The following is a 27,996-nucleotide window of genomic DNA, read 5'->3' on the forward strand; positions in this document are numbered from 1 at the left end:
GAGACCAGGCCGAGGCAGGCCAGGCCACAACCAAAACCGATGACGAGGCCCTCATGAAGAAACTGCGCTTCGAACAAAAGGCCATACCGGCCAAGGTCTTTGGCAGCCTCAAGCCGACAAATCAATCCGATTCCGATGACGGATAAATCTTTTGTTTCTTTTGATTACGCGAAATATAAATGTATGTCTGTGGAATACTTCCCTCGATTTGAGACCTATTCTTCGGAGACCTATTCTTCGTTTTGTTCGGAAATTCATAAATTCCTCGAATCTCAGCAGGCGTTGGCAATGTTTCCCTGCCAGAGTTTGAGCCTTGGGATATCTCATTCCTTTCGAATCATCTGTTGGAAGCACATCTATTCTCTCTATTTTTTAGATTTACATTTTTTTTGTTCGCAAAAAAAAGCAAAATTTGTCTGGAACTGTCTGAAAAATAAGAGAACTTTCGTAACCTGTCGCGAGGGACTGTCACTATCATTAAGCGATGAAGTCTGTACGCTTGATGCACGCCCTGTGCAGGCGTGTCCAGCACACATTCCTGGCCAGACGCAGAGATGTGGAACAGCGACGGCACTACGCCGAGAAATGTGACTCGGTGATCAAAGGCGTTGTGGTGGGCGTGTACGCCAAGGAGGGCGACCGCCAGCCCAAGATGACACCATCCGGCGAGAAGTTTGACGATCGCGTCCAGGGTAAGATCACTGATCTCATACGCGAGACGGGCCTGAGTGGCCAGCTGGGAAAAGGCCGTGTCTTCATGAACGTGGATGCGGAGTTCCGTGCGGTGGCCGTGGTCGGCGTGGGACAGGAGGGGGCCGGCTTCAACGACCTGGAGATGATCGACGAGGGAATGGAGAACGCTCGCGTCGCTGCCGGCGTGGGGGCTCGTTCCCTTCAACTGCAGGGCTGCACAGATGTCTTCGTGGAGTCGATGGAGTATGTGGAGCAGGCGGCCGAGGGGAGCGCCTTGGCCGTCTGGCGCTACAACACCAACAAGCGCCGTCGGGACCGCACACTCATTCCCAAACTGGAGCTGTACGACTCTCCCGACTCGGATGCCTGGATGCGGGGCCTGTTCAAGGCCGAATCGCAGAACCTGGCCCGTCGCCTGGCCGATACGCCGGCCAATCAGATGACGCCCACAATCTTCGCCCAGTCAACGGTGGATGCCCTGTGCCCCTGCGGGGTATCCGTGGAGGTACGCAGCATGGACTGGATCGAGTCCAAGAGCTTGAACAGCTTCTTGATGGTGGCCAAGGGCAGCTGCGAGCCGCCGATCATCTTGGAAATCGCCTACTGCGGCACCGCACCCGAGGACAAGCCCATCCTCCTGCTGGGCAAGGGCATCACATTCAACAGCGGGGGCCTCTGCCTCCGTCCCAAGGACTGCTTGTCCATGTACCGCGGCTGCATGTCCGGTGCAGCCGCCTGCGTGGGCGTCATCCGAGCCGCCGCCGCCCTATCGCTGCCCCTAAACATAACGGCACTGCTGCCGCTGTGCGAGAACATGCCCTCCGGAATGGCTGCCAAGCCTGGCGACGTGGTGTCCCTCCTCAATGGCAAAACTCTCGGCTTCGTGGACGTCAGCAAGGCTGGTGTGATGGCCATGGCCGATCCCTTGCTCTACGCCCAGACGATCTACAAGCCGCGCATGGTCGTGGACATTGCTACAGTGGGCTACGCCGTCTGCTCAGCGCTGGGCGGAGCAGCAGCCGGGATTTTCAGCAATTCGAATTTCGTCTACAAGCAGTTCGAGAAGGCCGGTGCCCTTACGGGGGATCGCGTTTGGCGTCTGCCCCTGTGGCGCTACTTCCAGGAGCTGATCATGCCGAACGACACCTTTGACATCAGCAACCGCGGACGTGGCCCCGCCTCCAGCTGCATTGCTGCCGCCGTTCTGCACGAGCTGGTGCCGTGCGTCGACTGGGCCCACCTGGACATCCGCAACGTGGGCATGCTGACGCGCTACAATCCGCTGCCATATTTGCTGAAGAACCGCATGACTGGCCGTCCCACTCGCACCATCGTTCAGTTTCTGTTTCAGATGGCTTGCCCCGACGGCAAGTAATCTGATTATGTTCGTTACACAATTCCTTTGTTAATGTTCCGCGTTCCAAATTTGTTGTTAATTGAAGTACCCCCACACCCCACCCATGAGCTTCCATGCTGATTGAAGGATGAAAATAACCACATAAAATATGCAAAAAGGTCGCCATTTTATTGTTGAGATTCATTATAAATCGAGAATATACATGACGTATGGGGCAAATCTGGCCTAGGTGAGGTCTTTACAAATCGGGCTCGTTAAAAACCTCGAAAAACATTTTTGCAATACAAATGGTGGAGAAATTTCCCGCTTATTTTACTTTTCCTCTCTTCTGTTCATCATTTCACTTCAACGCTCAAGCATCTATACTTATGCTCATTATTGCGTTGCTATTGCTTACAGAGGCTTTACATAGAGCTCTCCCATGCACAGCCAAAAACCGCAACTGCACACACATGCACACGCATACAGCGATGCGTTCGGTTTTCGCATTGGGAGCGACGCATCGCGTGATCTTCTAATTCTCTTTCGCTCGCTTTCTTTTCGTTGAGTGGAGTTGCTTGGAAATTCCAGTTGCTGTACCGTTGCCTCTTAGCTGCGCCTTCCACTAACTTAAACCACTAATTTAATAGGATTATAAATACAATCAATGACCGGAAAGAATTACATATATTTACATTAATATGTCAACGTGTCCCGTTTTTTTTTTGGTGATCTCTTGTTGTTATTCGACCAAAAATTGCTGCCTTCTCGTTTCATTTGTTGTACCGCTGTAGCTGAGCGTCTTTGGTGCTAAGTGCGTCTTGCGGGAAAAATTTGTGGATTATTCGCGCACAAAAAGAACCGAAAATGTTTATGTTTTTCTTTGCTGTACGATTATAGGCGATGAACTAAAAAGATATACAACAAAATACTAAAATACTATAAATACTAAAGGCAAACAGGACTATACAAATAACGAAAAATACCGAAAAAGTCAACTTCGGCTTATCTTAAAAGGTTTTCAGTTCAAAGCTAATGAAAATATATGCCTGTTGTTTTCTTTCAATTTAGAGAATAATATCGGGAGAAACGTTTATAAAAATGGGTTTAATTATTTGACTGACTCCCTTTATAATTGTGATTTTTATACCCGATACTCAAAATGAGTATTGGGGTATATTAGATTTGTGTTAAAAGTGGATGTGTGTAACGTCCAGAAGGAATCGTTTCCGACCCCATAAAGTATAGATATTCTTGATCAGCATCAATAGCCGAGTCGATTGAGCCATGTCTGTCTGTCCGTCTGTCCGTCCGTCCGTCTGTCCGTCCGTCCGTCTGTCCGTCCCCTTCAGCGCCTAGTGCTCAAAGACTATAAGAGCGAGAGCAACGATGTTTTGGATCCAGACTTCTGTGATAAGTCACTGCTACAAGAAAATTTCAAAACTTTGCGAAAATCTGTGGCATCCACAATCCACATCCACAGCCATGCGGCTGCTCGAGGAGAAGGCCCGCCAGGCGGCGGCCGAGGCCAAGCAGAAGCCCGCCGAGAAGGCTGCCTCCAATATCATGTTTGTGCGCGGCGAGACCCAGGGCGGGGCCAAGGGCAAGGAAAATACAGTCGTCAATCCGGATGAGATTGGTATTGGCGACAGCGAGGACGACGACGACGATGAGGAGGAGGACCCGCAGCAGCCGAGTGGAGACCAGGCCGAGGCAGGCCAGGCCACAACCAAAACCGATGACGAGGCCCTCATGAAGAAACTGCGCTTCGAACAAAAGGCCATACCGGCCAAGGTCTTTGGCAGCCTCAAGCCGACAAATCAATCCGATTCCGATGACGGATAAATCTTTTGTTTCTTTTGATTACGCGAAATATAAATGTATGTCTGTGGAATACTTCCCTCGATTTGAGACCTATTCTTCGTTTTGTTCGGAAATTCATAAATTCCTCGAATCTCAGCAGGCGTTGGCAATGTTTCCCTGCCAGAGTTTGAGCCTTGGGATATCTCATTCCTTTCGAATCAGCTGTTGGAAGCACATCTATTCTCTCTATTTTTTAGATATACATTTTTTTTATTCGCAAAAAAAAGCAAAATTTGTCTGGAACTGTCTGAAAAACAAGAGAACTTTCGTAACCTGTCGCGAGGGACTGTCACTATCATTAAGCGATGAAGTCTGTACGCTTGATGCACGCCCTGTGCAGGCGTGTCCAGCACACATTCCTGGCCCGACGCAGAGATGTGGAACAGCGACGGCACTACGCCGAGAAATGTGACTCGGTGATCAAAGGCGTTGTGGTGGGCGTGTACGCCAAGAAGGGCGACCGCCAGCCCAAGATGACACCATCCGGCGAGAAGTTCGACGATCGCGTCCAGGGTAAGATCACTGATCTCATACGCGAGACGAGCCTGAGTGGCCAGCTGGGAAAAGGCCGTGTCTTCATGAACGTGGATGCGGAGTTCCGTGCGGTGGCCGTGGTCGGCGTGGGACAGGAGGGGGCCGGCTTCAACGACCTGGAGATGATCGACGAGGGAATGGAGAACGCTCGCGTCGCTGCCGGCGTGGGGGCTCGTTCCCTTCAACTGCAGGGCTGCACAGATGTCTTCGTGGAGTCGATGGAGTATGCGGAGCAGGCGGACGAGGGGAGCGCCTTGGCCGTCTGGCGCTACAACACCAACAAGCGCCGTCGGGACCGCACACTCATTCCCAAACTGGAGCTGTACGACTCTCCCGACTCGGATGCCTGGATGCGGGGCCTGTTCAAGGCCGAATCGCAGAACCTGGCCCGTCGCCTGGCCGATACGCCGGCCAATCAGATGACGCCCACAATCTTCGCCCAGTCAACGGTGGATGCCCTGTGCCCCTGCGGGGTATCCGTGGAGGTACGCAGCATGGACTGGATCGAGTCCAAGAGTTTGAACAGCTTCTTGATGGTGGCCAAGGGCAGCTGCGAGCTGCCGATCATCTTGGAAATCGCCTACTGCGGCACCGCACCCGAGGACAAGCCCATCCTCCTCCTGGGCAAGGGCATCACATTCAACAGCGGGGGCCTCTGCCTCCGTCCCAAGGACTGCTTGTCCATGTACCGCGGCTGCATGTCCGGTGCAGCCGCCTGCGTGGGCGTCATCCGAGCCGCCTCCGCCCTATCGCTGCCCCTAAACATAACGGCACTGCTGCCGCTGTGCGAGAACATGCCCTCCGGAATGGCTGCCAAGCCTGGCGACGTGGTGTCCCTCCTCAATGGCAACACTCTCGGCTTCGTGGACGTCAGCAAGGCTGGTGTGATGGCCATGGCCGATCCCTTGCTCTACGCCCAGACGATCTACAAGCCGCGCATGGTCGTGGACATTGCTACAGTGGGCTACGCCGTCTGCCCAGCGCTGGGCGGAGCAGCAGCCGGGATTTTCAGCAATTCGAATTTCGTCTACAAGCAGTTCGAGAAGGCCGGTGCCCTTACGGGGGATCGCGTTTGGCGTCTGCCCCTGTGGCGCTACTTCAAGGAGCTGATCATGGCAAACGACACCTTTGACATCAGCAACCGCGGACGTGGCCCCGCCTCCAGCTGCATTGCTGCCGCCGTTCTGCACGAGCTGGTGCCGTGCGTCGACTGGGCCCACCTGGACATCCGCAACGTGGGCATGCTGACGCGCTACAATCCGCTGCCATATTTGCTGAAGAACCGCATGACTGGCCGTCCCACTCGCACCATCGTTCAGTTTCTGTTTCAGATGGCTTGCCCCGACGGCAAGTAATCTGATTATGTTCGTTACACAATTCCTTTGTTAATGTTCCGCGTTCCAAATTTGTTGTTAATTGAAGTACCCCCACAACCCACCCATGAGCTTCCATGCTGATTGAAGGATGAAAATAACCACATAAAATATGCAAAAAGGTCGCCATTTTATTGTTGAGATTCATTATAAATCGAGAATATACATCACATATAGGGCAAATCTGGCCTAGGTGAGGTCTTTACAAATCGGGCTCGTTAAAAACCTCGAAAAACATTTTTGCAATACAAATGGAGAAATTTCCCGCTTATTTTACTTTTCCTCTCTTCTGTTCATCATTTCACTTCAACGCTCAAGCATCTATACTTATGCTCATTATTGCGTTGCTATTGCTTACAGAGGCTTTACATAGAGCTCTCCCATGCACAGCCAAAAACCGCAACTGCACACACATGCACACGCATACAGCGATGCGTTCGGTTTTCGCATTGGGAGCGACGCATCGCGTGATCTTCTAATTCTCTTTCGCTCGCTTTCTTTTCGTTGAGTGGAGTTGCTTGGAAATTCCAGTTGCTGTACCGTTGCCTCTTAGCCGCGCCTTCCACTAACTTAAACCACTAATTTAAATTTAATTAAATTTAATTTAAAGAATTACATATATTTACATTATAATGTCAACGTGTTCCTTTTTTTTTTTTGGTGATCTGTTGTTGTTATTCGACCAAAAATTGCTGCCTTCTCGTTTCATTTGTTGTACCGCTGTAGCTGAGCGTCTTTGGTGCTAAGTGCGTCTTGCGGGAAAAATTAGTGGATTATTCGCGCACAAAAAGAACCGAAAATGTTTATGTTTTTCTTTGCTGTACGATTATAGGCGATGAACTAAAAAGATATACAACAAAATACTAAAATACTATAAATACTAAAGGCAAACAGGACTATACAAATAACGAAAAATACCGAAAAAGTCAACTTCGGCTTATCTTAAAAGATTTTCAGTTCAAAGCTAATGAAAATATATGCCTGTTGTTTTCTTTCAATTTAGAGAATAATATCGGGAGAAACGTTTATAAAAATGGGTTTAATTATTTATTCTCGTATATTGTTTTTTGACAGTGTATGCCTCGCCCTGACTCCCTTTATAATTGTGATTTTTATACCCGATACTCAAAATGAGTATTGGGGTATATTAGATTTGTGGTAAAAGTGGATGTGTGTAACGTCCAGAAGGAATCGTTTCCGACCCCATAAAGTATAGATATTCTTGATCAGCATCAATAGCCGAGTCGATTGAGCCATGTCTGTCTGTCTGTCTGTCCGTCCGTCCGTCTGTCCGTCTGTCCGTCCGTCCGTCTGTCCGTCCCCTTCAGCGCCTAGTGCTCAAAGACTATAAGAGCGAGAGCAACGATGTTTTGGATCCAGACTTCTGTGATAAGTCACTGCTACAAGAAAATTTCAAAACTTTGCCCCGCCCACTTCCGCCCCCACAAAGGGCGAAAATCTGTGGCATCCACAATTTCGACGATACGAGAAAACCAAAAACGCAGAATCGTAGAAGATGACTATATCTTCTAGAGTGCAAAATCTGAACCAGATCGTATAATTATTATAGTCAGAATCAAGAAAACAATTTCATTCTTTCTCGCTCTGTCTCTCTCTAACACAGGTTTCATGGTCGGTTTTGCCAATTGCAAAATATGAGTTCAAGGATCTCAGAACCTATAAGAGCCAGAGCAACCAAATTTGGTATCCACACTCCTGTGATATCGGACCTTGACCGTTTTGTGTCAAAATTTCGCCACACCCCCTTCCGCCCCGCAAAGGACGAAAATATGGGGCATCCCCAAATCTCAGAGACTTAACGCTAGAGTAACCAAATTTAGTATCCGCACTCCTGTTAGATCTCACTATAAAACGTATATCTCAAAATTTCGCCCCACCTCCTTCCGCTCACACAAAGGTCGAAAATCTGTTGCATCCACAATATTGCAGATTCGAGAAAACTAAAAACGCAGAATCATAGATAATGCCCATATCTATCAGATTGCTGAATCTGGATCAGATCAGATCATTTTTATAGCCAATAGGAACAAATCAATTTGCAGTGGCTACGCAGCGCCCGACGTCACGCTCAGATTGATTTTCTGTCTCTCTCGCACGCACTCTTTGTCGTGTCGTTCAATATTAGCGGCGTCTGCCGGAGGAGAGCCATACTGACTTAGTATCGGGTATAACTGTAGAGTTGCGGTGTCCGCAGCAACTCACAACGTTCCCCCTCGTTGTTGTTGCTGTTGTTTCTGGTCAAGTGCTGTGAAGATGTGGGGAATGAATGTTTATGTTTCCGACTAAAGTGCTTCTTTTGTAAATCACTTTCGAGCTCCAGAGCCATGCAAATGCTGAGGTTGAAGGTTGAATTAAAATTCCTGCACTTATAATTATCTCCTGCTGTTGTCCTTTACGGACCCACATGTACATACATGTGTACATACATATGTACTTCCTTTCACCGCATGTATTTTCAAATGTCAATTAGTTGAGTTAATTGAGCGAAAGTGCAAAATGTGAACCGCAATATCGTTTATATAAATTTACGGAATTCACTCGCCTCTGTCCATCTTTTGGCTTCTATTGTCCCCTTGCCCCCCTGGTCCTAGGTCTGTTGGCCTTTGTTGGGGCAGCAGAGCCCTTTTGCGAGGCCAGCTTTGCGCAGTTCGAGGAGCTGTCGTTGAACAAGCGCATGGAGGAGGTGGCCAAGAACGAGGAGGCCACCGAGGAGGACGACATCGATGTGGAGCTGCGCCTGTCGCGCTTCGAATACCTCATGGAGAGGCGTCTGCTGCTGCTGAACAGTGTCCTGCTGCGCCAGAATCCGCACAACGTTCACGAGTGGCACAAGCGGGTCAACCTGTACGAGGACAAGCCCACGGAGATCATCAACACCTACACCGAGGCCGTGCAGACAGTCCAGCCCAAGCTGGCGGTGGGAAAGCTGCACACCCTCTGGGTGGAGTTTGCCAAGTTCTACGAGTCCAATGGCCAGGTGGAGGACGCCCGCGTGGTCTTCGAGCGGGGCACCGAGGTGGAGTACGTCAAGGTGGCGGATCTGGCCGCCGTGTGGTGCGAGTGGGCGAAGATGGAGCTGCGCCAGCAGCAGTTCGAGGCAGCCCTCAAGCTGATGCAACGTGCCACGGCCATGCCCAAGCGGAAGGTGGCGTATCACGACGACTCGGAGACAGTGCAGTCGCGCCTCCACAGATCCCTGAAGGTGTGGTCCATGTACGCCGATCTGGAGGAGTCCTTTGGCACCTTCAAGACCTGCAAGGCCGTCTACGAGAGCATCATCGACCTGAAGATCTGCACGCCGCAGGTGATCATCAACTATGGCATGTTCCTCGAAGAGCACAACTACTTCGAGGAGGCCTATCGGGCCTACGAGGAGGGCATTGCCCTGTTTAAGTGGCCGAATGTGTACGACATCTGGAACTCGTATCTAAGCAAGTTATTACAAATGTTTCACAACAAAACGGACTCATCATGTCACCTAGTCAACACAAAAAAATCATTTTTATGGTTGAGCATGCATAAAAGAAATCGATGGATTTTTGCAACAAAGTCATCATTAAAGCTATCAGCGGTATGTGCAGATGGCATTTCGGATATTAAGCTACAACACTCAGGAATATTGATCGCCGAACCTGGATGCATCATTCGGAATTCGCTAATGACTGTCACAAGTCAGAGCACATTGGAAACTACTCTGCAGTTATCATACGCTCGGTTTGGAGATAGTGATCTCAACGAAACATCAACTGAACGTTCTACAAAGAAGGTTTCAAGAAACAAAGAAAAACTGAACTACGAGGAGCTGTATCAAATGGAAACGAATCTGCTACCACCTAAAAGTTTCAAGTTACCCCACAATCTTGAAACCATTGATCATCATCATATTGCCATCTACATTGCACTGCTCTTCATCATGATCATTGTAATGATTCATCTGGTTAAAAGGTGGTACACAACAAGACTCCCTTCTCAGCAGAGACATACACTTAGCTCATCAGCTAGTGAAGAAAACGCACCAAGGCATCCGTTCACAATCAATATTGATGATGGTTGAGCATACTATGTTCAACGGCCGGGAGGATGTACGATTTCAACGAAAGTACAAAATTGTACGATTAGACCTAGACAAATAGCTAACCATAAATAGGTTAAGATTTCCCAGCCACCTAAAGAAATAAACGATAATATGCTCTAAATATAAATATGTGACATGCACTACTGACCTAAATAAATATACAACGGACAGCTGCATGCATTTGTGTACATACACTGTTAAGATATTTACGGCACTATCATAAAACACATTCTGGATGACCTGCATGTGGTCAAATCACACACCATCTGCATGATAACCATTGTGACCGTCATAAATATGACCCTTGGAATATTCCACTGTTGGATTTGTAGTAATTGCTTAGTCCTAAATAGAGATAACACATTTCCCTAGCAATATGATACTCAGAGCTAATTAACCTTACCTAAGATCCTAAGTAAACAATCATACTCATAGAAATTGTATATAAACCTTGCATTTTACCAAATAAAATCAGTACGAAAGAAAACTCTGACGTATTCACATCTCCGAAGCCCAATTTGTTCAAGTACCGATTGCGGCGACCATTTGTTACTGGTACATGAACCGGTAGCATACAAATTTACATTTTCAGCATACGATTGTCATATTGACAATCACACAAAATCAAGTGAATCTACATCAACAGATTCATTTGATTTATTCATTTGAGGAGGAGAACAAAAGGTGCTGCTTGAAAGTCTAGAGCGCATCCTGAACAGAATGACGAATGAGACGCGAAAGGACTTCAAACCAATAATAATCAAATCGGCGATCAATATTCCTGAGTGTTGTAGCTTAATATCCGAAATGCCATCTGCACATACCGCTGATAGCTTTAATGATGACTTTGTTGCAAAAATCCATCGATTTCTTTTATGCATGCTCAACCATAAAAATGATTTTTTTGTGTTGACTAGGTGACATGATGAGTCCGTTTTGTTGTGAAACATTTGTAATAACTTGCTTAGATACGAGTTCCAGATGTCGTACACATTCGGCCACTTAAACAGGGCAATGCCCTCCTCGTAGGCCCGATAGGCCTCCTCGAAGTAGTTGTGCTCTTCGAGGAACATGCCATAGTTGATGATCACCTGCGGCGTGCAGATCTTCAGGTCGATGATGCTCTCGAGACGGCCTTGCGGTATTCGAAGCGCGACAGGCGCAGCTCCACATCGATGTCGTCCTCCTCGGTGTCCTCCTCGTTCTTGGCCACCTCCTCCATGCGCTTGTTCAACGACAGCTCCTCGAACTGCGCAAAGCTGGCCTCGCAAAAGGGCTCTGCTGCCCCAACAAAGGCCAACAGACCTAGGACCAGGGGGGGCAAGGGGACAATAGAAGCCAAAAGATGGACAGAGGCGAGTGAATTCCGTAAATTTATATAAACGATATTGCGGTTCACATTTTGCACTTTCGCTCAATTAACTCAACTAATTGACATTTGAAAATACATGCGGTGAAAGGACGTACATATGTATGTACACATGTATGTACATGTGGGTCCGTAAAGGACAACAGCAGGAGATAATTATAAGTGCAGGAATTTTAATTCAACCTTCAACCTCAGCCTTTGCATGGCTCTGGAGCTCGAAAGTGATTTACAAAAGAAGCACTTTAGTCGGAAACATAAACATTCATTCCCCACATCTTCACAGCACTTGACCAGAAACAACAGCAACAACAACGAGGGGGAACGTTGTGAGTTGCTGCGGACACCGCAACTCTACAGTTATACCCGATACTAAGTCAGTATGGCTCTCCTCCGGCAGACGCCGCTAATATTGAACGACACGACAAAGAGTGCGTGCGAGAGAGACAGAAAATCAATCTGAGCGTGACGTCGGGCGCTGCGTAGCCACTGCAAATTGATTTGTTCCTATTGGCTATAAAAATGATCTGATCTGATCCAGATTCAGCAATCTGATAGATATGGTCATTATCTATGATTCTGCGTTTTTAGTTTTCTCGAATCTGCAATATTGTGGATGCAACAGATTTTCGACCTTTGTGTGAGCGGAAGGAGGTGGGGCGAAATTTTGAGATATACGTTTTATAGTGAGATCTAACAGGAGTGCGGATACTAAATTTGGTTACTCTAGAGTTAAGTCTCTGAGATTTGGGGATGCCCCATATTTTCGGCCTTTGCGGGGGCGGAAGGGGGTGTGGCGAAATTTTGACACAAAACGGTCAAGGTCCGATATCACAGGAGTGTGGATACCAAATTTGGTTGCTCTGGCTCTTATAGGTTCTGAGATCCTTGAACTCATATTTTGCAATTGGCAAAACCGACCATGAAACCTGTGTTAGAGAGAGACAGAGCGAGAAAGAATGAAATTGTTTTCTTGATTCTGACTATAATAATTATACGATCTGGTTCAGATTTTGCACTCTAGAAGATATAGTCATCTTCTACGATTCTGCGTTTTTGGTTTTCTCGTATCGTCGAAATTGTGGATGCCACAGATTTTCGCCCTTTGTGGGGGCGGAAGTGGGCGGGGCAAAGGTTTGAAATTTTCTTGTAGCAGTGACTTATCACAGAAGTCTGGATCCAAAACATCGTTGCTCTCGCTCTTATAGTCTTTGAGCACTAGGCGCTGAAGGGGACGGACAGACGGGCGGACGGACAGACGGACAGACGGACGGACGGACAGACAGACAGACAGACATGGCTCAATCGACTCGGCTATTGATGCTGATCAAGAATATCTATACTTTATGGGGTCGGAAACGATTCCTTCTGGACGTTACACACATCCACTTTTACCACAAATCTAATATACCCCAATACTCATTTTGAGTATCGGGTATAAAAATCACAATTATAAAGGGAGTCAGGGCGAGGCATACACTGTCAAAAAACAATATACGAGAATAAATAATTAAACCCATTTTTATAAACGTTTCTCCCGATATTATTCTCTAAATTGAAAGAAAACAACAGGCATATATTTTCATTAGCTTTGAACTGAAAACCTTTTAAGATAAGCCGAAGTTGACTTTTTCGTTATTTTTCGTTATTTGTATAGTCCTGTTTGCCTTTAGTATTTATAGTATTTTAGTATTTTGTTGTATATCTTTTTAGTTCATCGCCTATAATCGTACAGCAAAGAAAAACATAAACATTTTCGGTTCTTTTTGTGCGCGAATAATCCACAAATTTTTCCCGCAAGACGCACTTAGCACCAAAGACGCTCAGCTACAGCGGTACAACAAATGAAACGAGAAGGCAGCAATTTTTGGTCGAATAACAACAACAGATCACCAAAAAAAAAAGGAACACGTTGACATTATAATGTAAATATATGTAATTCTTTAAATTAAATTTAATTAAATTTAAATTAGTGGTTTAAGTTAGTGGAAGGCGCGGCTAAGAGGCAACGGTACAGCAACTGGAATTTCCAAGCAACTCCACTCAACGAAAAGAAAGCGAGCGAAAGAGAATTAGAAGATCACGCGATGCGTCGCTCCCAATGCGAAAACCGAACGCATCGCTGTATGCGTGTGCATGTGTGTGCAGTTGCGGTTTTTGGCTGTGCATGGGAGAGCTCTATGTAAAGCCTCTGTAAGCAATAGCAACGCAATAATGAGCATAAGTATAGATGCTTGAGCGTTGAAGTGAAATGATGAACAGAAGAGAGGAAAAGTAAAATAAGCGGGAAATTTCTCCATTTGTATTGCAAAAATGTTTTTCGAGGTTTTTAACGAGCCCGATTTGTAAAGACCTCACCTAGGCCAGATTTGCTCTATATGTGATGTATATTCTCGATTTATAATGAATCTCAACAATAAAATGGCGACCTTTTTGCATATTTTATGTGGTTATTTTCATCCTTCAATCAGCATGGAAGCTCATGGGTGGGGTGTGGGGGTACTTCAATTAACAACAAATTTGGAACGCGGAACATTAACAAAGGAATTGTGTAACGAACATAATCAGATTACTTGCCGTCGGGGCAAGCCATCTGAAACAGAAACTGAACGATGGTGCGAGTGGGACGGCCAGTCATGCGGTTCTTCAGCAAATATGGCAGCGGATTGTAGCGCGTCAGCATGCCCACGTTGCGGATGTCCAGGTGGGCCCAGTCGACGCACGGCACCAGCTCGTGCAGAACGGCGGCAGCAATGCAGCTGGAGGCGGGGCCACGTCCGCGGTTGCTGATGTCAAAGGTGTCGTTCGCCATGATCAGCTCCTTGAAGTAGCGCCACAGGGGCAGACGCCAAACGCGATCTCCCGTAAGGGCACCGGCCTTCTCGAACTGCTTGTAGACGAAATTCGAATTGCTGAAAATCCCGGCTGCTGCTCCGCCCAGCGCTGGGCAGACGGCGTAGCCCACTGTAGCAATGTCCACGACCATGCGCGGCTTGTAGATCGTCTGGGCGTAGAGCAAGGGATCGGCCATGGCCATCACACCAGCCTTGCTGACGTCCACGAAGCCGAGAGTGTTGCCATTGAGGAGGGACACCACGTCGCCAGGCTTGGCAGCCATTCCGGAGGGCATGTTCTCGCACAGCGGCAGCAGTGCCGTTATGTTTAGGGGCAGCGATAGGGCGGAGGCGGCTCGGATGACGCCCACGCAGGCGGCTGCACCGGACATGCAGCCGCGGTACATGGACAAGCAGTCCTTGGGACGGAGGCAGAGGCCCCCGCTGTTGAATGTGATGCCCTTGCCCAGGAGGAGGATGGGCTTGTCCTCGGGTGCGGTGCCGCAGTAGGCGATTTCCAAGATGATCGGCGGCTCGCAGCTGCCCTTGGCCACCATCAAGAAGCTGTTCAAGCTCTTGGACTCGATCCAGTCCATGCTGCGTACCTCCACGGATACCCCGCAGGGGCACAGGGCATCCACCGTTGACTGGGCGAAGATTGTGGGCGTCATCTGATTGGCCGGCGTATCGGCCAGGCGACGGGCCAGGTTCTGCGATTCGGCCTTGAACAGGCATCCAGGCATCCGAGTCGGGAGAGTCGTACAGCTTCAGTTTGGGAATGAGTGTGCGGTCCCGACGGCGCTTGTTGGTGTTGTAGCGCCAGACGGCCAAGGCGCTCCCCTCGTCCGCCTGCTCCGCATACTCCATCGACTCCACGAAGACATCTGTGCAGCCCTGCAGTTGAAGGGAACGAGCCCCCACGCCGGCAGCGACGCGAGCGTTCTCCATTCCCTCGTCGATCATCTCCAGGTCGTTGAAGCCGGCCCCCTCCTGTCCCACGCCGACCACGGCCACCGCACGGAACTCCGCATCCACGTTCATGAAGACACGGCCTTTTCCCAGCTGGCCACTCAGGCCCGTCTCGCGTATGAGATCAGTGATCTTACCCTGGACGCGATCGTCAAACTTCTCGCCGGATGGTGTCATCTTGGGCTGGCGGTCGCCCTCCTTGGCGTACACGCCCACCACAACGCCTTTGATCACCGAGTCACATTTCTCGGAGTAGTGCCGTCGCTGTTCCACATCTCTGCGTCTGGCCAGGAATGTGTGCTGGACACGCCTGCACAGGGCGTGCATCAAGCGTACAGACTTCATCGCTTAATGATAGTGACAGTCCCTCGCGACAGGTTACGAAAGTTCTCTTGTTTTTCAGACAGTTCCAGACAAATTTTGCTTTTTTTTGCGAATAAAAAAAATGTAAATCTAAAAAATAGAGAGAATAGATGTGCTTCCAACAGCTGATTCGAAAGGAATGAGATATCCCAAGGCTCAAACTCTGGCAGGGAAACATTGCCAACGCCTGCTGAGATTCGAGGAATTTATGAATTTCCGAACAAAACGAAGAATAGGTCTCCGAAGAATAGGTCTCAAATCGAGGGAAGTATTCCACAGACATACATTTATATTTCGCGTAATCAAAAGAAACAAAAGATTTATCCCTCATCGGAATCGGATTGATTTGTCGGCTTGAGGCTGCCAAAGACCTTGGCCGGTATGGCCTTTTGTTCGAAGCGCAGTTTCTTCATGATGAGGCCCTCGTCATCGGTTTTGGTTGTGGCCTGGCCTGCCTCGGCCTGGTCTCCACTCGGCTGCTGCGGGTCCTCCTCCTCATCGTCGTCGTCGTCCTCGCTGTCGCCAATACCAATCTCACTTTATTTTCCTTGCCCTTGGCCCCGCCCTGGGTCTCGCCGCGCACAAACATGATATTGGAGGCAGCCTTCTCGGCGGGCTTCTGCTTGGCCTCGGCCGCCGCCTGGCGGGCCTTCTCCTCGAGCAGCCGCATGGCTGTGGATGTGGATTGTGAATGCCACAGATTTTCGCAAAGTTTTGAAATTTTCTTGTAGCAGTGACTTATCACAGAAGTCTGGATCCAAAACATCGTTGCTCTCGCTCTTATAGTCTTTGAGCACTAGGCGCTGAAGGGGACGGACAGACGGACGGACGGACAGACGGACGGACGGACAGACGGACAGACAGACATGGCTCAATCGACTCGGCTATTGATGCTGATCAAGAATATCTATACTTTATGGGGTCGGAAACGATTCCTTCTGGACGTTACACACATCCACTTTTACCACAAATCTAATATACCCCAATACTCATTTTGAGTATCGGGTATAAAAATCACAATTATAAAGGGAGTCAGGGCGAGGCATACACTGTCAAAAAACAATATACGAGAATAAATAATTAAACCCATTTTTATAAACGTTTCTCCCGATATTATTCTCTAAATTGAAAGAAAACAACAGGCATATATTTTCATTAGCTTTGAACTGAAAACCTTTTAAGATAAGCCGAAGTTGACTTTTTCGGTATTTTTCGTTATTTGTATAGTCCTGTTTGCCTTTAGTATTTATAGTATTTTAGTATTTTGTTGTATATCTTTTTAGTTCATCGCCTATAATCGTACAGCAAAGAAAAACATAAACATTTTCGGTTCTTTTTGTGCGCGAATAATCCACTAATTTTTCCCGCAAGACGCACTTAGCACCAAAGACGCTCAGCTACAGCGGTACAACAAATGAAACGAGAAGGCAGCAATTTTTGGTCGAATAACAACAAGAGATCACCAAAAAAAAACGGGACACGTTGACATATTAATGTAAATATATGTAATTCTTTCCGGTCATTGATTGTATTTATAATCCTATTAAATTAGTGGTTTAAGTTAGTGGAAGGCGCAGCTAAGAGGCAACGGTACAGCAACTGGAATTTCCAAGCAACTCCACTCAACGAAAAGAAAGCGAGCGAAAGAGAATTAGAAGATCACGCGATGCGTCGCTCCCAATGCGAAAACCGAACGCATCGCTGTATGCGTGTGCATGTGTGTGCAGTTGCGGTTTTTGGCTGTGCATGGGAGAGCTCTATGTAAAGCCTCTGTAAGCAATAGCAACGCAATAATGAGCATAAGTATAGATGCTTGAGCGTTGAAGTGAAATGATGAACAGAAGAGAGGAAAAGTAAAATAAGCGGGAAATTTCTCCATTTGTATTGCAAAAATGTTTTTCGAGGTTTTTAACGAGCCCGATTTGTAAAGACCTCACCTAGGCCAGATTTGCCCTATATGTGATGTATATTCTCGATTTATAATGAATCTCAACAATAAAATGGCGACCTTTTTGCATATTTTATGTGGTTATTTTCATCCTTCAATCAGCATGGAAGCTCATGGGTGGGGTGTGGGGTACTTCAATTAACAACAAATTTGGAACGCGGAACATTAACAAAGGAATTGTGTAACGAACATAATCAGATTACTTGCCGTCGGGGCAAGCCATCTGAAACAGAAACTGAACGATGGTGCGAGTGGGACGGCCAGTCATGCGGTTCTTCAGCAAATATGGCAGCGGATTGTAGCGCGTCAGCATGCCCACGTTGCGGATGTCCAGGTGGGCCCAGTCGACGCACGGCAGCAGCTCGTGCAGAACGGCGGCAGCAATGCAGCTGGAGGCGGGGCCACGTCCGCGGTTGCTGATGTCAAAGGTGTCGTTCGCCATGATCAGCTCCTTGAAGTAGCGCCACAGGGGCAGACGCCAAACGCGATCTCCCGTAAGGGCACCGGCCTTCTCGAACTGCTTGTAGACGAAATTCGAATTGCTGAAAATCCCGGCTGCTGCTCCGCCCAGCGCTGGGCAGACGGCGTAGCCCACTGTAGCAATGTCCACGACCATGCGCGGCTTGTAGATCGTCTGGGCGTAGAGCAAGGGATCGGCCATGGCCATCACACCAGCCTTGCTGACGTCCACGAAGCCGAGAGTGTTGCCATTGAGGAGGGACACCACGTCGCCAGGCTTGGCAGCCATTCCGGAGGGCATGTTCTCGCACAGCGGCAGCAGTGCCGTTATGTTTAGGGGCAGCGATAGGGCGGAGGCGGCTCGGATGACGCCCACGCAGGCGGCTGCACCGGACATGCAGCCGCGGTACATGGACAAGCAGTCCTTGGGACGGAGGCAGAGGCCCCCGCTGTTGAATGTGATGCCCTTGCCCAGGAGGAGGATGGGCTTGTCCTCGGGTGCGGTGCCGCAGTAGGCGATTTCCAAGATGATCGGCGGCTCGCAGCTGCCCTTGGCCACCATCAAGAAGCTGTTCAAGCTCTTGGACTCGATCCAGTCCATGCTGCGTACCTCCACGGATACCCCGCAGGGGCACAGGGCATCCACCGTTGACTGGGCGAAGATTGTGGGCGTCATCTGATTGGCCGGCGTATCGGCCAGGCGACGGGCCAGGTTCTGCGATTCGGCCTTGAACAGGCATCCAGGCATCCGAGTCGGGAGAGTCGTACAGCTTCAGTTTGGGAATGAGTGTGCGGTCCCGACGGCGCTTGTTGGTGTTGTAGCGCCAGACGGCCAAGGCGCTCCCCTCGTCCGCCTGCTCCGCATACTCCATCGACTCCACGAAGACATCTGTGCAGCCCTGCAGTTGAAGGGAACGAGCCCCCACGCCGGCAGCGACGCGAGCGTTCTCCATTCCCTCGTCGATCATCTCCAGGTCGTTGAAGCCGGCCCCCTCCTGTCCCACGCCGACCACGGCCACCGCACGGAACTCCGCATCCACGTTCATGAAGACACGGCCTTTTCCCAGCTGTCCACTCAGGCCCGTCTCGCGTATGAGATCAGTGATCTTACCCTGGACGCGATCGTCAAACTTCTCGCCGGATGGTGTCATCTTGGGCTGGCGGTCGCCCTCCTTGGCGTACACGCCCACCACAACGCCTTTGATCACCGAGTCACATTTCTCGGCGTAGTGCCGTCGCTGTTCCACATCTCTGCGTCTGGCCAGGAATGTGTGCTGGACACGCCTGCACAGGGCGTGCATCAAGCGTACAGACTTCATCGCTTAATGATAGTGACAGTCCCTCGCGACAGGTTACGAAAGTTCTCTTGTTTTTCAGACAGTTCCAGACAAATTTTGCTTTTTTTTGCGAATAAAAAAAATGTAAATCTAAAAAATAGAGAGAATAGATGTGCTTCCAACAGCTGATTCGAAAGGAATGAGATATCCCAAGGCTCAAACTCTGGCAGGGAAACATTGCCAACGCCTGCTGAGATTCGAGGAATTTATGAATTTCCGAACAAAACGAAGAATAGGTCTCCGAAGAATAGGTCTCAAATCGAGGGAAGTATTCCACAGACATACATTTATATTTCGCGTAATCAAAAGAAACAAAAGATTTATCCCTCATCGGAATCGGATTGATTTGTCGGCTTGAGGCTGCCAAAGACCTTGGCCGGTATGGCCTTTTGTTCGAAGCGCAGTTTCTTCATGATGAGGCCCTCGTCATCGGTTTTGGTTGTGGCCTGGCCTGCCTCGGCCTGGTCTCCACTCGGCTGCTGCGGGTCCTCCTCCTCATCGTCGTCGTCGTCCTCGCTGTCGCCAATACCAATCTCACTTTATTTTCCTTGCCCTTGGCCCCGCCCTGGGTCTCGCCGCGCACAAACATGATATTGGAGGCAGCCTTCTCGGCGGGCTTCTGCTTGGCCTCGGCCGCCGCCTGGCGGGCCTTCTCCTCGAGCAGCCGCATGGCTGTGGATGTGGATTGTGAATGCCACAGATTTTCGCAAAGTTTTGAAATTTTCTTGTAGCAGTGACTTATCACAGAAGTCTGGATCCAAAACATCGTTGCTCTCGCTCTTATAGTCTTTGAGCACTAGGCGCTGAAGGGGACGGACAGACGGACGGACGGACAGACGGACGGACGGACAGACGGACGGACGGACAGACGGACAGACAGACATGGCTCAATCGACTCGGCTATTGATGCTGATCAAGAATATCTATACTTTATGGGGTCGGAAACGATTCCTTCTGGACGTTACACACATCCACTTTTACCACAAATCTAATATACCCCAATACTCATTTTGAGTATCGGGTATAAAAATCACAATTATAAAGGGAGTCAGGGCGAGGCATACACTGTCAAAAAACAATATACGAGAATAAATAATTAAACCCATTTTTATAAACGTTTCTCCCGATATTATTCTCTAAATTGAAAGAAAACAACAGGCATATATTTTCATTAGCTTTGAACTGAAAACCTTTTAAGATAAGCCGAAGTTGACTTTTTCGGTATTTTTCGTTATTTGTATAGTCCTGTTTGCCTTTAGTATTTATAGTATTTTAGTATTTTGTTGTATATCTTTTTTTTATTCTAAATAATGTATGTACCTACTCCATATATGTAACATTAAGTTTAAGTATGTATCTCCTGTGATCAATTGTTTTTCCCCTTAAATGTAAAACTAGATTAAGTTGCCACGAAAGGTAGCAGTAAACTTGTTTACAATAAAATACAAATTTTCCACATGAAAAAAAAAAAAAAAAAAAAAAATATCTTTTTAGTTCATCGCCTATAATCGTACAGCAAAGAAAAACATAAACATTTTCGGTTCTTTTTGTGCGCGAATAATCCACTAATTTTTCCCGCAAGACGCACTTAGCACCAAAGACGCTCAGCTACAGCGGTACAACAAATGAAACGAGAAGGCAGCAATTTTTGGTCGAATAACAACAAGAGATCACCAAAAAAAAACGGGACACGTTGACATATTAATGTAAATATATGTAATTCTTTCCGGTCATTGATTGTATTTATAATCCTATTAAATTAGTGGTTTAAGTTAGTGGAAGGCGCAGCTAAGAGGCAACGGTACAGCAACTGGAATTTCCAAGCAACTCCACTCAACGAAAAGAAAGCGAGCGAAAGAGAATTAGAAGATCACGCGATGCGTCGCTTCCAATGCGAAAACCGAACGCATCGCTGTATGCGTGTGCATGTGTGTGCAGTTGCGGTTTTTGGCTGTGCATGGGAGAGCTCTATGTAAAGCCTCTGTATGCAATAGCAACGCAATAATGAGCATAAGTATAGATGCTTGAGCGTTGAAGTGAAATGATGAACAGAAGAGAGGAAAAGTAAAATAAGCGGGAAATTTCTCCACCATTTGTATTGCAAAAATGTTTTTCGAGGTTTTTAACGAGCCCGATTTGTAAAGACCTCACCTAGGCCAGATTTGCCCTATATGTCATGTATATTCTCGATTTATAATGAATCTCAACAATAAAATGGCGACCTTTTTGCATATTTTATGTGGTTATTTTCATCCTTCAATCAGCATGGAAGCTCATGGGTGGGGTGTGGGGGTACTTCAATTAACAACAAATTTGGAACGCGGAACATTAACAAAGGAATTGTGTAACGAACATAATCAGATTACTTGCCGTCGGGGCAAGCCATCTGAAACAGAAACTGAACGATGGTGCGAGTGGGACGGCCAGTCATGCGGTTCTTCAGCAAATATGGCAGCGGATTGTAGCGCGTCAGCATGCCCACGTTGCGGATGTCCAGGTGGGCCCAGTCGACGCACGGCACCAGCTCGTGCAGAACGGCGGCAGCAATGCAGCTGGAGGCGGGGCCACGTCCGCGGTTGCTGATGTCAAAGGTGTCGTTCGGCATGATCAGCTCCTGGAAGTAGCGCCACAGGGGCAGACGCCAAACGCGATCCCCCGTAAGGGCACCGGCCTTCTCGAACTGCTTGTAGACGAAATTCGAATTGCTGAAAATCCCGGCTGCTGCTCCGCCCAGCGCTGGGCAGACGGCGTAGCCCACTGTAGCAATGTCCACGACCATGCGCGGCTTGTAGATCGTCTGGGCGTAGAGCAAGGGATCGGCCATGGCCATCACACCAGCCTTGCTGACGTCCACGAAGCCGAGAGTTTTGCCATTGAGGAGGGACACCACGTCGCCAGGCTTGGCAGCCATTCCGGAGGGCATGTTCTCGCACAGCGGCAGCAGTGCCGTTATGTTTAGGGGCAGCGATAGGGCGGCGGCGGCTCGGATGACGCCCACGCAGGCGGCTGCACCGGACATGCAGCCGCGGTACATGGACAAGCAGTCCTTGGGACGGAGGCAGAGGCCCCCGCTGTTGAATGTGAAGCCCTTGCCCAGCAGGAGGATGGGCTTGTCCTCGGGTGCGGTGCCGCAGTAGGCGATTTCCAAGATGATCGGCGGCTCGCAGCTGCCCTTGGCCACCATCAAGAAGCTGTTCAAGCTCTTGGACTCGATCCAGTCCATGCTGCGTACCTCCACGGATACCCCGCAGGGGCACAGGGCATCCACCGTTGACTGGGCGAAGATTGTGGGCGTCATCTGATTGGCCGGCGTATCGGCCAGGCGACGGGCCAGGTTCTGCGATTCGGCCTTGAACAGGCCCCGCATCCAGGCATCCGAGTCGGGAGAGTCGTACAGCTCCAGTTTGGGAATGAGTGTGCGGTCCCGACGGCGCTTGTTGGTGTTGTAGCGCCAGACGGCCAAGGCGCTCCCCTCGGCCGCCTGCTCCACATACTCCATCGACTCCACGAAGACATCTGTGCAGCCCTGCAGTTGAAGGGAACGAGCCCCCACGCCGGCAGCGACGCGAGCGTTCTCCATTCCCTCGTCGATCATCTCCAGGTCGTTGAAGCCGGCCCCCTCCTGTCCCACGCCGACCACGGCCACCGCACGGAACTCCGCATCCACGTTCATGAAGACACGGCCTTTTCCCAGCTGGCCACTCAGGCCCGTCTCGCGTATGAGATCAGTGATCTTACCCTGGACGCGATCGTCAAACTTCTCGCCGGATGGTGTCATCTTGGGCTGGCGGTCGCCCTCCTTGGCGTACACGCCCACCACAACGCCTTTGATCACCGAGTCACATTTCTCGGCGTAGTGCAGTCGCTGTTCCACATCTCTGCGTCTGGCCAGGAATGTGTGCTGGACACGCCTGCACAGGGCGTGCATCAAGCGTACAGACTTCATCGCTTAATGATAGTGACAGTCCCTCGCGACAGGTTACGAAAGTTCTCTTATTTTTCAGACAGTTCCAGACAAATTTTGCTTTTTTTTGCGAATAAAAAAAATGTAAATCTAAAAAATAGAGAGAATAGATGTGCTTCCAACAGCTGATTCGAAAGGAATGAGATATCCCAAGGCTCAAACTCTGGCAGGGAAACATTGCCAGCGCCTGCTGAGATTCGAGGAATTTATGAATTTCCGAACAAAACGAAGAATAGGTCTCCGAAGAATAGGTCTCAAATCGAGGGAAGTATTCCACAGACATACATTTATATTTCGCGTAATCAAAAGAAACAAAAGATTTATCCCTCATCGGAATCGGATTGATTTGTCGGCTTGAGGCTGCCAAAGACCTTGGCCGGTATGGCCTTTTGTTCGAAGCGCAGTTTCTTCATGATGAGGCCCTCGTCATCGGTTTTGGTTGTGGCCTGGCCTGCCTCGGCCTGGTCTCCACTCGGCTGCTGCGGGTCCTCCTCCTCATCGTCGTCGTCGTCCTCGCTGTCGCCAATACCAATCTCATCCGGATTGACGACTTTATTTTCCTTGCCCTTGGCCCCGCCCTGGGTCTCGCCGCGCACAAACATGATATTGGAGGCAGCCTTCTCGGCGGGCTTCTGCTTGGCCTCGGCCGCCGCCTGGCGGGCCTTCTCCTCGAGCAGCCGCATGGCTGTGGATGTGGATTGTGGATGCCACAGATTTTCGCAAAGTTTTGAAATTTTCTTGTAGCAGTGACTTATCACAGAAGTCTGGATCCAAAACATCGTTGCTCTCGCTCTTATAGTCTTTGAGCACTAGGCGGGGACGGGGACGGACAGACGGACGGACGGACAGACGGACAGACGGACGGACGGACAGACGGACAGACAGACATGGCTCAATCGACTCGGCTATTGATGCTGATCAAGAATATCTATACTTTATGGGGTCGGAAACGATTCCTTCTGGACGTTACACACATCCACTTTTACCACAAATCTAATATACTCATTTTGAGTACCAATACTCATTTTGAGTATCGGGTATAAAAATCACAATTATAAAGGGAGTCAGGGCGAGGCATACACTGTCAAAAAACAATATACGAGAATAAATAATTAAACCCATTTTTATAAACGTTTGTCCCGATATTATTCTCTAAATTGAAAGAAAACAACAGGCATATATTTTCATTAGCTTTGAACTGAAAACCTTTTAAGATAAGCCGAAGTTGACTTTTTCGGTATTTTTCGTTATTTGTATAGTCCTGTTTGCCTTTAGTATTTATAGTATTTTAGTATTTTGTTGTATATCTTTTTTTTATTCTAAATAATGTATGTACCTACTCCATATATGTAACATTAAGTTTAAGTATGTATCTCCTGTGATCAATTGTTTTTCCCCTTAAATGTAAAACTAGATTAAGTTGCCACGAAAGGTAGCAGTAAACTTGTTTACAATAAAATACAAATTTTCCACATGAAAAAAAAAAAAAAAAAAAAAAAATATCTTTTTAGTTCATCGCCTATAATCGTACAGCAAAGAAAAACCTAAACATTTTCGGTTCTTTTTGTGCGCGAATAATCCACTAATTTTTCCCGCAAGACGCACTTAGCACCAAAGACGCTCAGCTACAGCGGTACAACAAATGAAACGAGAAGGCAGCAATTTTTGGTCGAATAACAACAAGAGATCACCAAAAAAAAACGGGACACGTTGACATATTAATGTAAATATATGTAATTCTTTCCGGTCATTGATTGTATTTATAATCCTATTAAATTAGTGGTTTAAGTTAGTGGAAGGCGCAGCTAAGAGGCAACGGTACAGCAACTGGAATTTCCAAGCAACTTCACTCAACGAAAAGAAAGCGAGCGAAAGAGAATTAGAAGATCACGCCATGCGTCGCTCCCAATGCGAAAACCGAACGCATCGCTGTATGCGTGTGCATGTGTGTGCAGTTGCGGTTTTTGGCTGTGCATGGGAGAGCTCTATGTAAGCAATAGCAACGCAATAATGAGCATAAGTATAGATGCTTGAGCGTTGAAGTGAAATGATGAACAGAAGAGAGGAAAAGTAAAATAAGCGGGAAATTTCTCCATTTATATTGCAAAAATGTTTTTCGAGGTTTTTAATTTTATGTTTTATTTTATTATTTTATGTGGTTATTTTCATCCTTCAATCAGCATGGAAGCTCATGGGTGGGGTGTGGGGGTACTTCAATTAACAACAAATTTGGAACGCGGAACATTAACAAAGGAATTGTGTAACGAACATAATCAGATTACTTGCCGTCGGGGCAAGCCATCTGAAACAGAAACTGAACGATGGTGCGAGTGGGACGGCCAGTCATGCGGTTCTTCAGCAAATATGGCAGCGGATTGTAGCGCGTCAGCATGCCCACGTTGCGGATGTCCAGGTGGGCCCAGTCGACGCACGGCACCAGCTCGTGCAGAACGGCGGCAGCGATGCAGCTGGAGGCGGGGCCACGTCCGCGGTTGCTGATGTCAAAGGTGTCGTTCGGCATGATCAGCTCCTTGAAGTAGCGCCACAGGGGCAGACGCCAAACGCGATCCCCCGTAAGGGCACCGGCCTTCTCGAACTGCTTGTAGACGAAGTTCGAATTGCTGAAAATCCCGGCTGCTGCTCCGCCCAGCGCTGGGCAGACGGCGTAGCCCACTGTAGCAATGTCCACGACCATGCGCGGCTTGTAGATCGTCTGGGCGTAGAGCAAGGGATCGGCCATGGCCATCACACCAGCCTTGCTGACGTCCACGAAGCCGAGAGTTTTGCCATTGAGGAGGGACACCACGTCGCCAGGCTTGGCAGCCATTCCGGAGGGCATGTTCTCGCACAGCGGCAGCAGTGCCGTTATGTTTAGGGGCAGCGATAGGGCGGCGGCGGCTCGGATGACGCCCACGCAGGCGGCTGCACCGGACATGCAGCCGCGGTACATGGACAAGCAGTCCTTGGGACGGAGGCAGAGGCCCCCGCTGTTGAATGTGATGCCCTTGCCCAGCAGGAGGATGGGCTTGTCCTCGGGTGCGGTGCCGCAGTAGGCGATTTCCAAGATGATCGGCGGCTCGCAGCTGCCCTTGGCCACCATCAAGAAGCTGTTCAAGCTCTTGGACTCGATCCAGTCCATGCTGCGTACCTCCACGGATACCCCGCAGGGGCACAGGGCATCCACCGTTGACTGGGCGAAGATTGTGGGCGTCATCTGATTGGCCGGCGTATCGGCCAGGCGACGGGCCAGGTTCTGCGATTCGGCCTTGAACAGGCCCCGCATCCAGGCATCCGAGTCGGGAGAGTCGTACAGCTCCAGTTTGGGAATGAGTGTGCGGTCCCGACGGCGCTTGTTGGTGTTGTAGCGCCAGACGGCCAAGGCGCTCCCCTCGGCCGCCTGCTCCGCATACTCCATCGACTCCACGAAGACATCTGTGCAGCCCTGCAGATGAAGGGAACGAGCCCCCACGCCGGCAGCGACGCGAGCGTTCTCCATTCCCTCGTCGATCATCTCCAGGTCGTTGAAGCCGGCCCCCTCCTGTCCCACGCCGACCACGGCCACCGCACGGAACTCCGCATCCACGTTCATGAAGACACGGCCTTTTCCCAGCTGGCCACTCAGGCCCGTCTCGCGTATGAGATCAGTGATCTTACCCTGGACGCGATCGTCAAACTTCTCGCCGGATGGTGTCATCTTGGGCTGGCGGTCGCCCTCCTTGGCGTACACGCCCACCACAACGCCTTTGATCACCGAGTCACATTTCTCGGCGTAGTGCCGTCGCTGTTCCACATCTCTGCGTCTGGCCAGGAATGTGTGCTGGACACGCCTGCACAGGGCGTGCATCAAGCGTACAGACTTCATCGCTTAATGATAGTGACAGTCCCTCGCGACAGGTTACGAAAGTTCTTATTTTTCAGACAGTTCCAGACAAATTTTGCTTTTTTTTGCGAATAAAAAAAATGTAAATCTAAAAAATAGAGAGAATAGATGTGCTTCCAACAGCTGATTCGAAAGGAATGAGATATCCCAAGGCTCAAACTCTGGCAGGGAAACATTGCCAACGCCTGCTGAGATTCGAGGAATTTATGAATTTCCGAACAAAACGAAGAATAGGTCTCCGAAGAATAGGTCTCAAATCGAGGGAAGTATTCCACAGACATACATTTATATTTCGCGTAATCAAAAGAAACTAATGATTTATCCCTCATCGGAATCGGATTGATTTGTCGGCTTGAGGCTGCCAAAGACCTTGGCCGGTATGGCCTTTTGTTCGAAGCGCAGTTTCTTCATGATGAGGCCCTCGTCATCGGTTTTGGTTGTGGCCTGGCCTGCCTCGGCCTGGTCTCCACTCGGCTGCTGCGGGTCCTCCTCCTCATCGTCGTCGTCGTCCTCGCTGTCGCCAATACCAATCTCATCCGGATTGACGACTTTATTTTCCTTGCCTTTGGCCCCGCCCTGGGTCTCGCCGCGCACAAACATGATATTGGAGGCAGCCTTCTCGGCGGGCTTCTGCTTGGCCTCGGCCGCCGCCTGGCGGGCCTTCTCCTCGAGCAGCCGCATGGCTGTGGATGTGGATTGTGGATGCCACAGATTTTCGCCCTTTGTGGGGGCGGAAGTGGGCGGGGCAAAGTTTTGAAATTTTCTTGTAGCAGTGACTTATCACAGAAGTCTGGATGCAAAACATCGTTGCTCTCGCTCTTATAGTCTTTGAGCACTAGGCGCTGAAGGGAACGGACAGACGGACGGACGGACAGACGGACAGACGGACGGACGGACAGACGGACAGACAGACATGGCTCAATCGACTCGGCTATTGATGCTGATCAAGAATATCTATACTTTATGGGGTCGGAAACGATT

At 49.1% G+C, this 27,996-nt stretch overlaps 4 protein-coding genes and 2 pseudogenes across 4 annotated transcripts; 2 read left to right on the plus strand and 4 right to left on the minus strand.

Moving 5' to 3' along the window:
- The first annotated feature begins 356 nt into the window (after positions 1–356).
- Positions 357–2,207, plus strand: LOC117189898 (cytosol aminopeptidase-like). Its single transcript, XM_033394973.1, has one exon. It carries the CDS (start codon positions 485–487, stop codon positions 2,066–2,068), a length of 1,584 nt encoding a protein of 527 aa, XP_033250864.1. The 5' UTR covers positions 357–484; the 3' UTR covers positions 2,069–2,207.
- A 1,873-nt stretch (positions 2,208–4,080) lies between these two features.
- LOC117189902 (cytosol aminopeptidase-like) lies at positions 4,081–5,920 on the plus strand. Its single transcript, XM_033394976.1, has one exon. The coding sequence runs from the start codon at positions 4,198–4,200 to the stop codon at positions 5,779–5,781; it is 1,584 nt and encodes a 527-aa protein (XP_033250867.1). The 5' UTR covers positions 4,081–4,197; the 3' UTR covers positions 5,782–5,920.
- A 7,771-nt stretch (positions 5,921–13,691) lies between these two features.
- Positions 13,692–15,543, minus strand: LOC117191210 (annotated as a pseudogene).
- Positions 15,544–17,436: 1,893 nt separating this feature from the next.
- LOC117191211 lies at positions 17,437–19,315 on the minus strand (annotated as a pseudogene).
- Positions 19,316–21,402: 2,087 nt separating this feature from the next.
- Positions 21,403–23,273, minus strand: LOC117191207 (cytosol aminopeptidase-like). The gene has a single exon (XM_033396138.1). The coding sequence runs from the start codon at positions 23,115–23,117 to the stop codon at positions 21,534–21,536; it is 1,584 nt and encodes a 527-aa protein (XP_033252029.1). The 5' UTR covers positions 23,118–23,273; the 3' UTR covers positions 21,403–21,533.
- Positions 23,274–25,302: 2,029 nt separating this feature from the next.
- LOC117191208 (cytosol aminopeptidase-like) lies at positions 25,303–27,153 on the minus strand. Its single transcript, XM_033396139.1, has one exon. It carries the CDS (start codon positions 26,995–26,997, stop codon positions 25,414–25,416), a length of 1,584 nt encoding a protein of 527 aa, XP_033252030.1. The 5' UTR covers positions 26,998–27,153; the 3' UTR covers positions 25,303–25,413.
- Positions 27,154–27,996: the final 843 nt, after the last annotated feature.

Source organism: Drosophila miranda (genome assembly GCF_003369915.1).
Source record: "Drosophila miranda strain MSH22 chromosome Y unlocalized genomic scaffold, D.miranda_PacBio2.1 Contig_Y1_pilon, whole genome shotgun sequence".
Lineage (NCBI taxonomy): Eukaryota > Metazoa > Arthropoda > Insecta > Diptera > Drosophilidae > Drosophila > Drosophila miranda.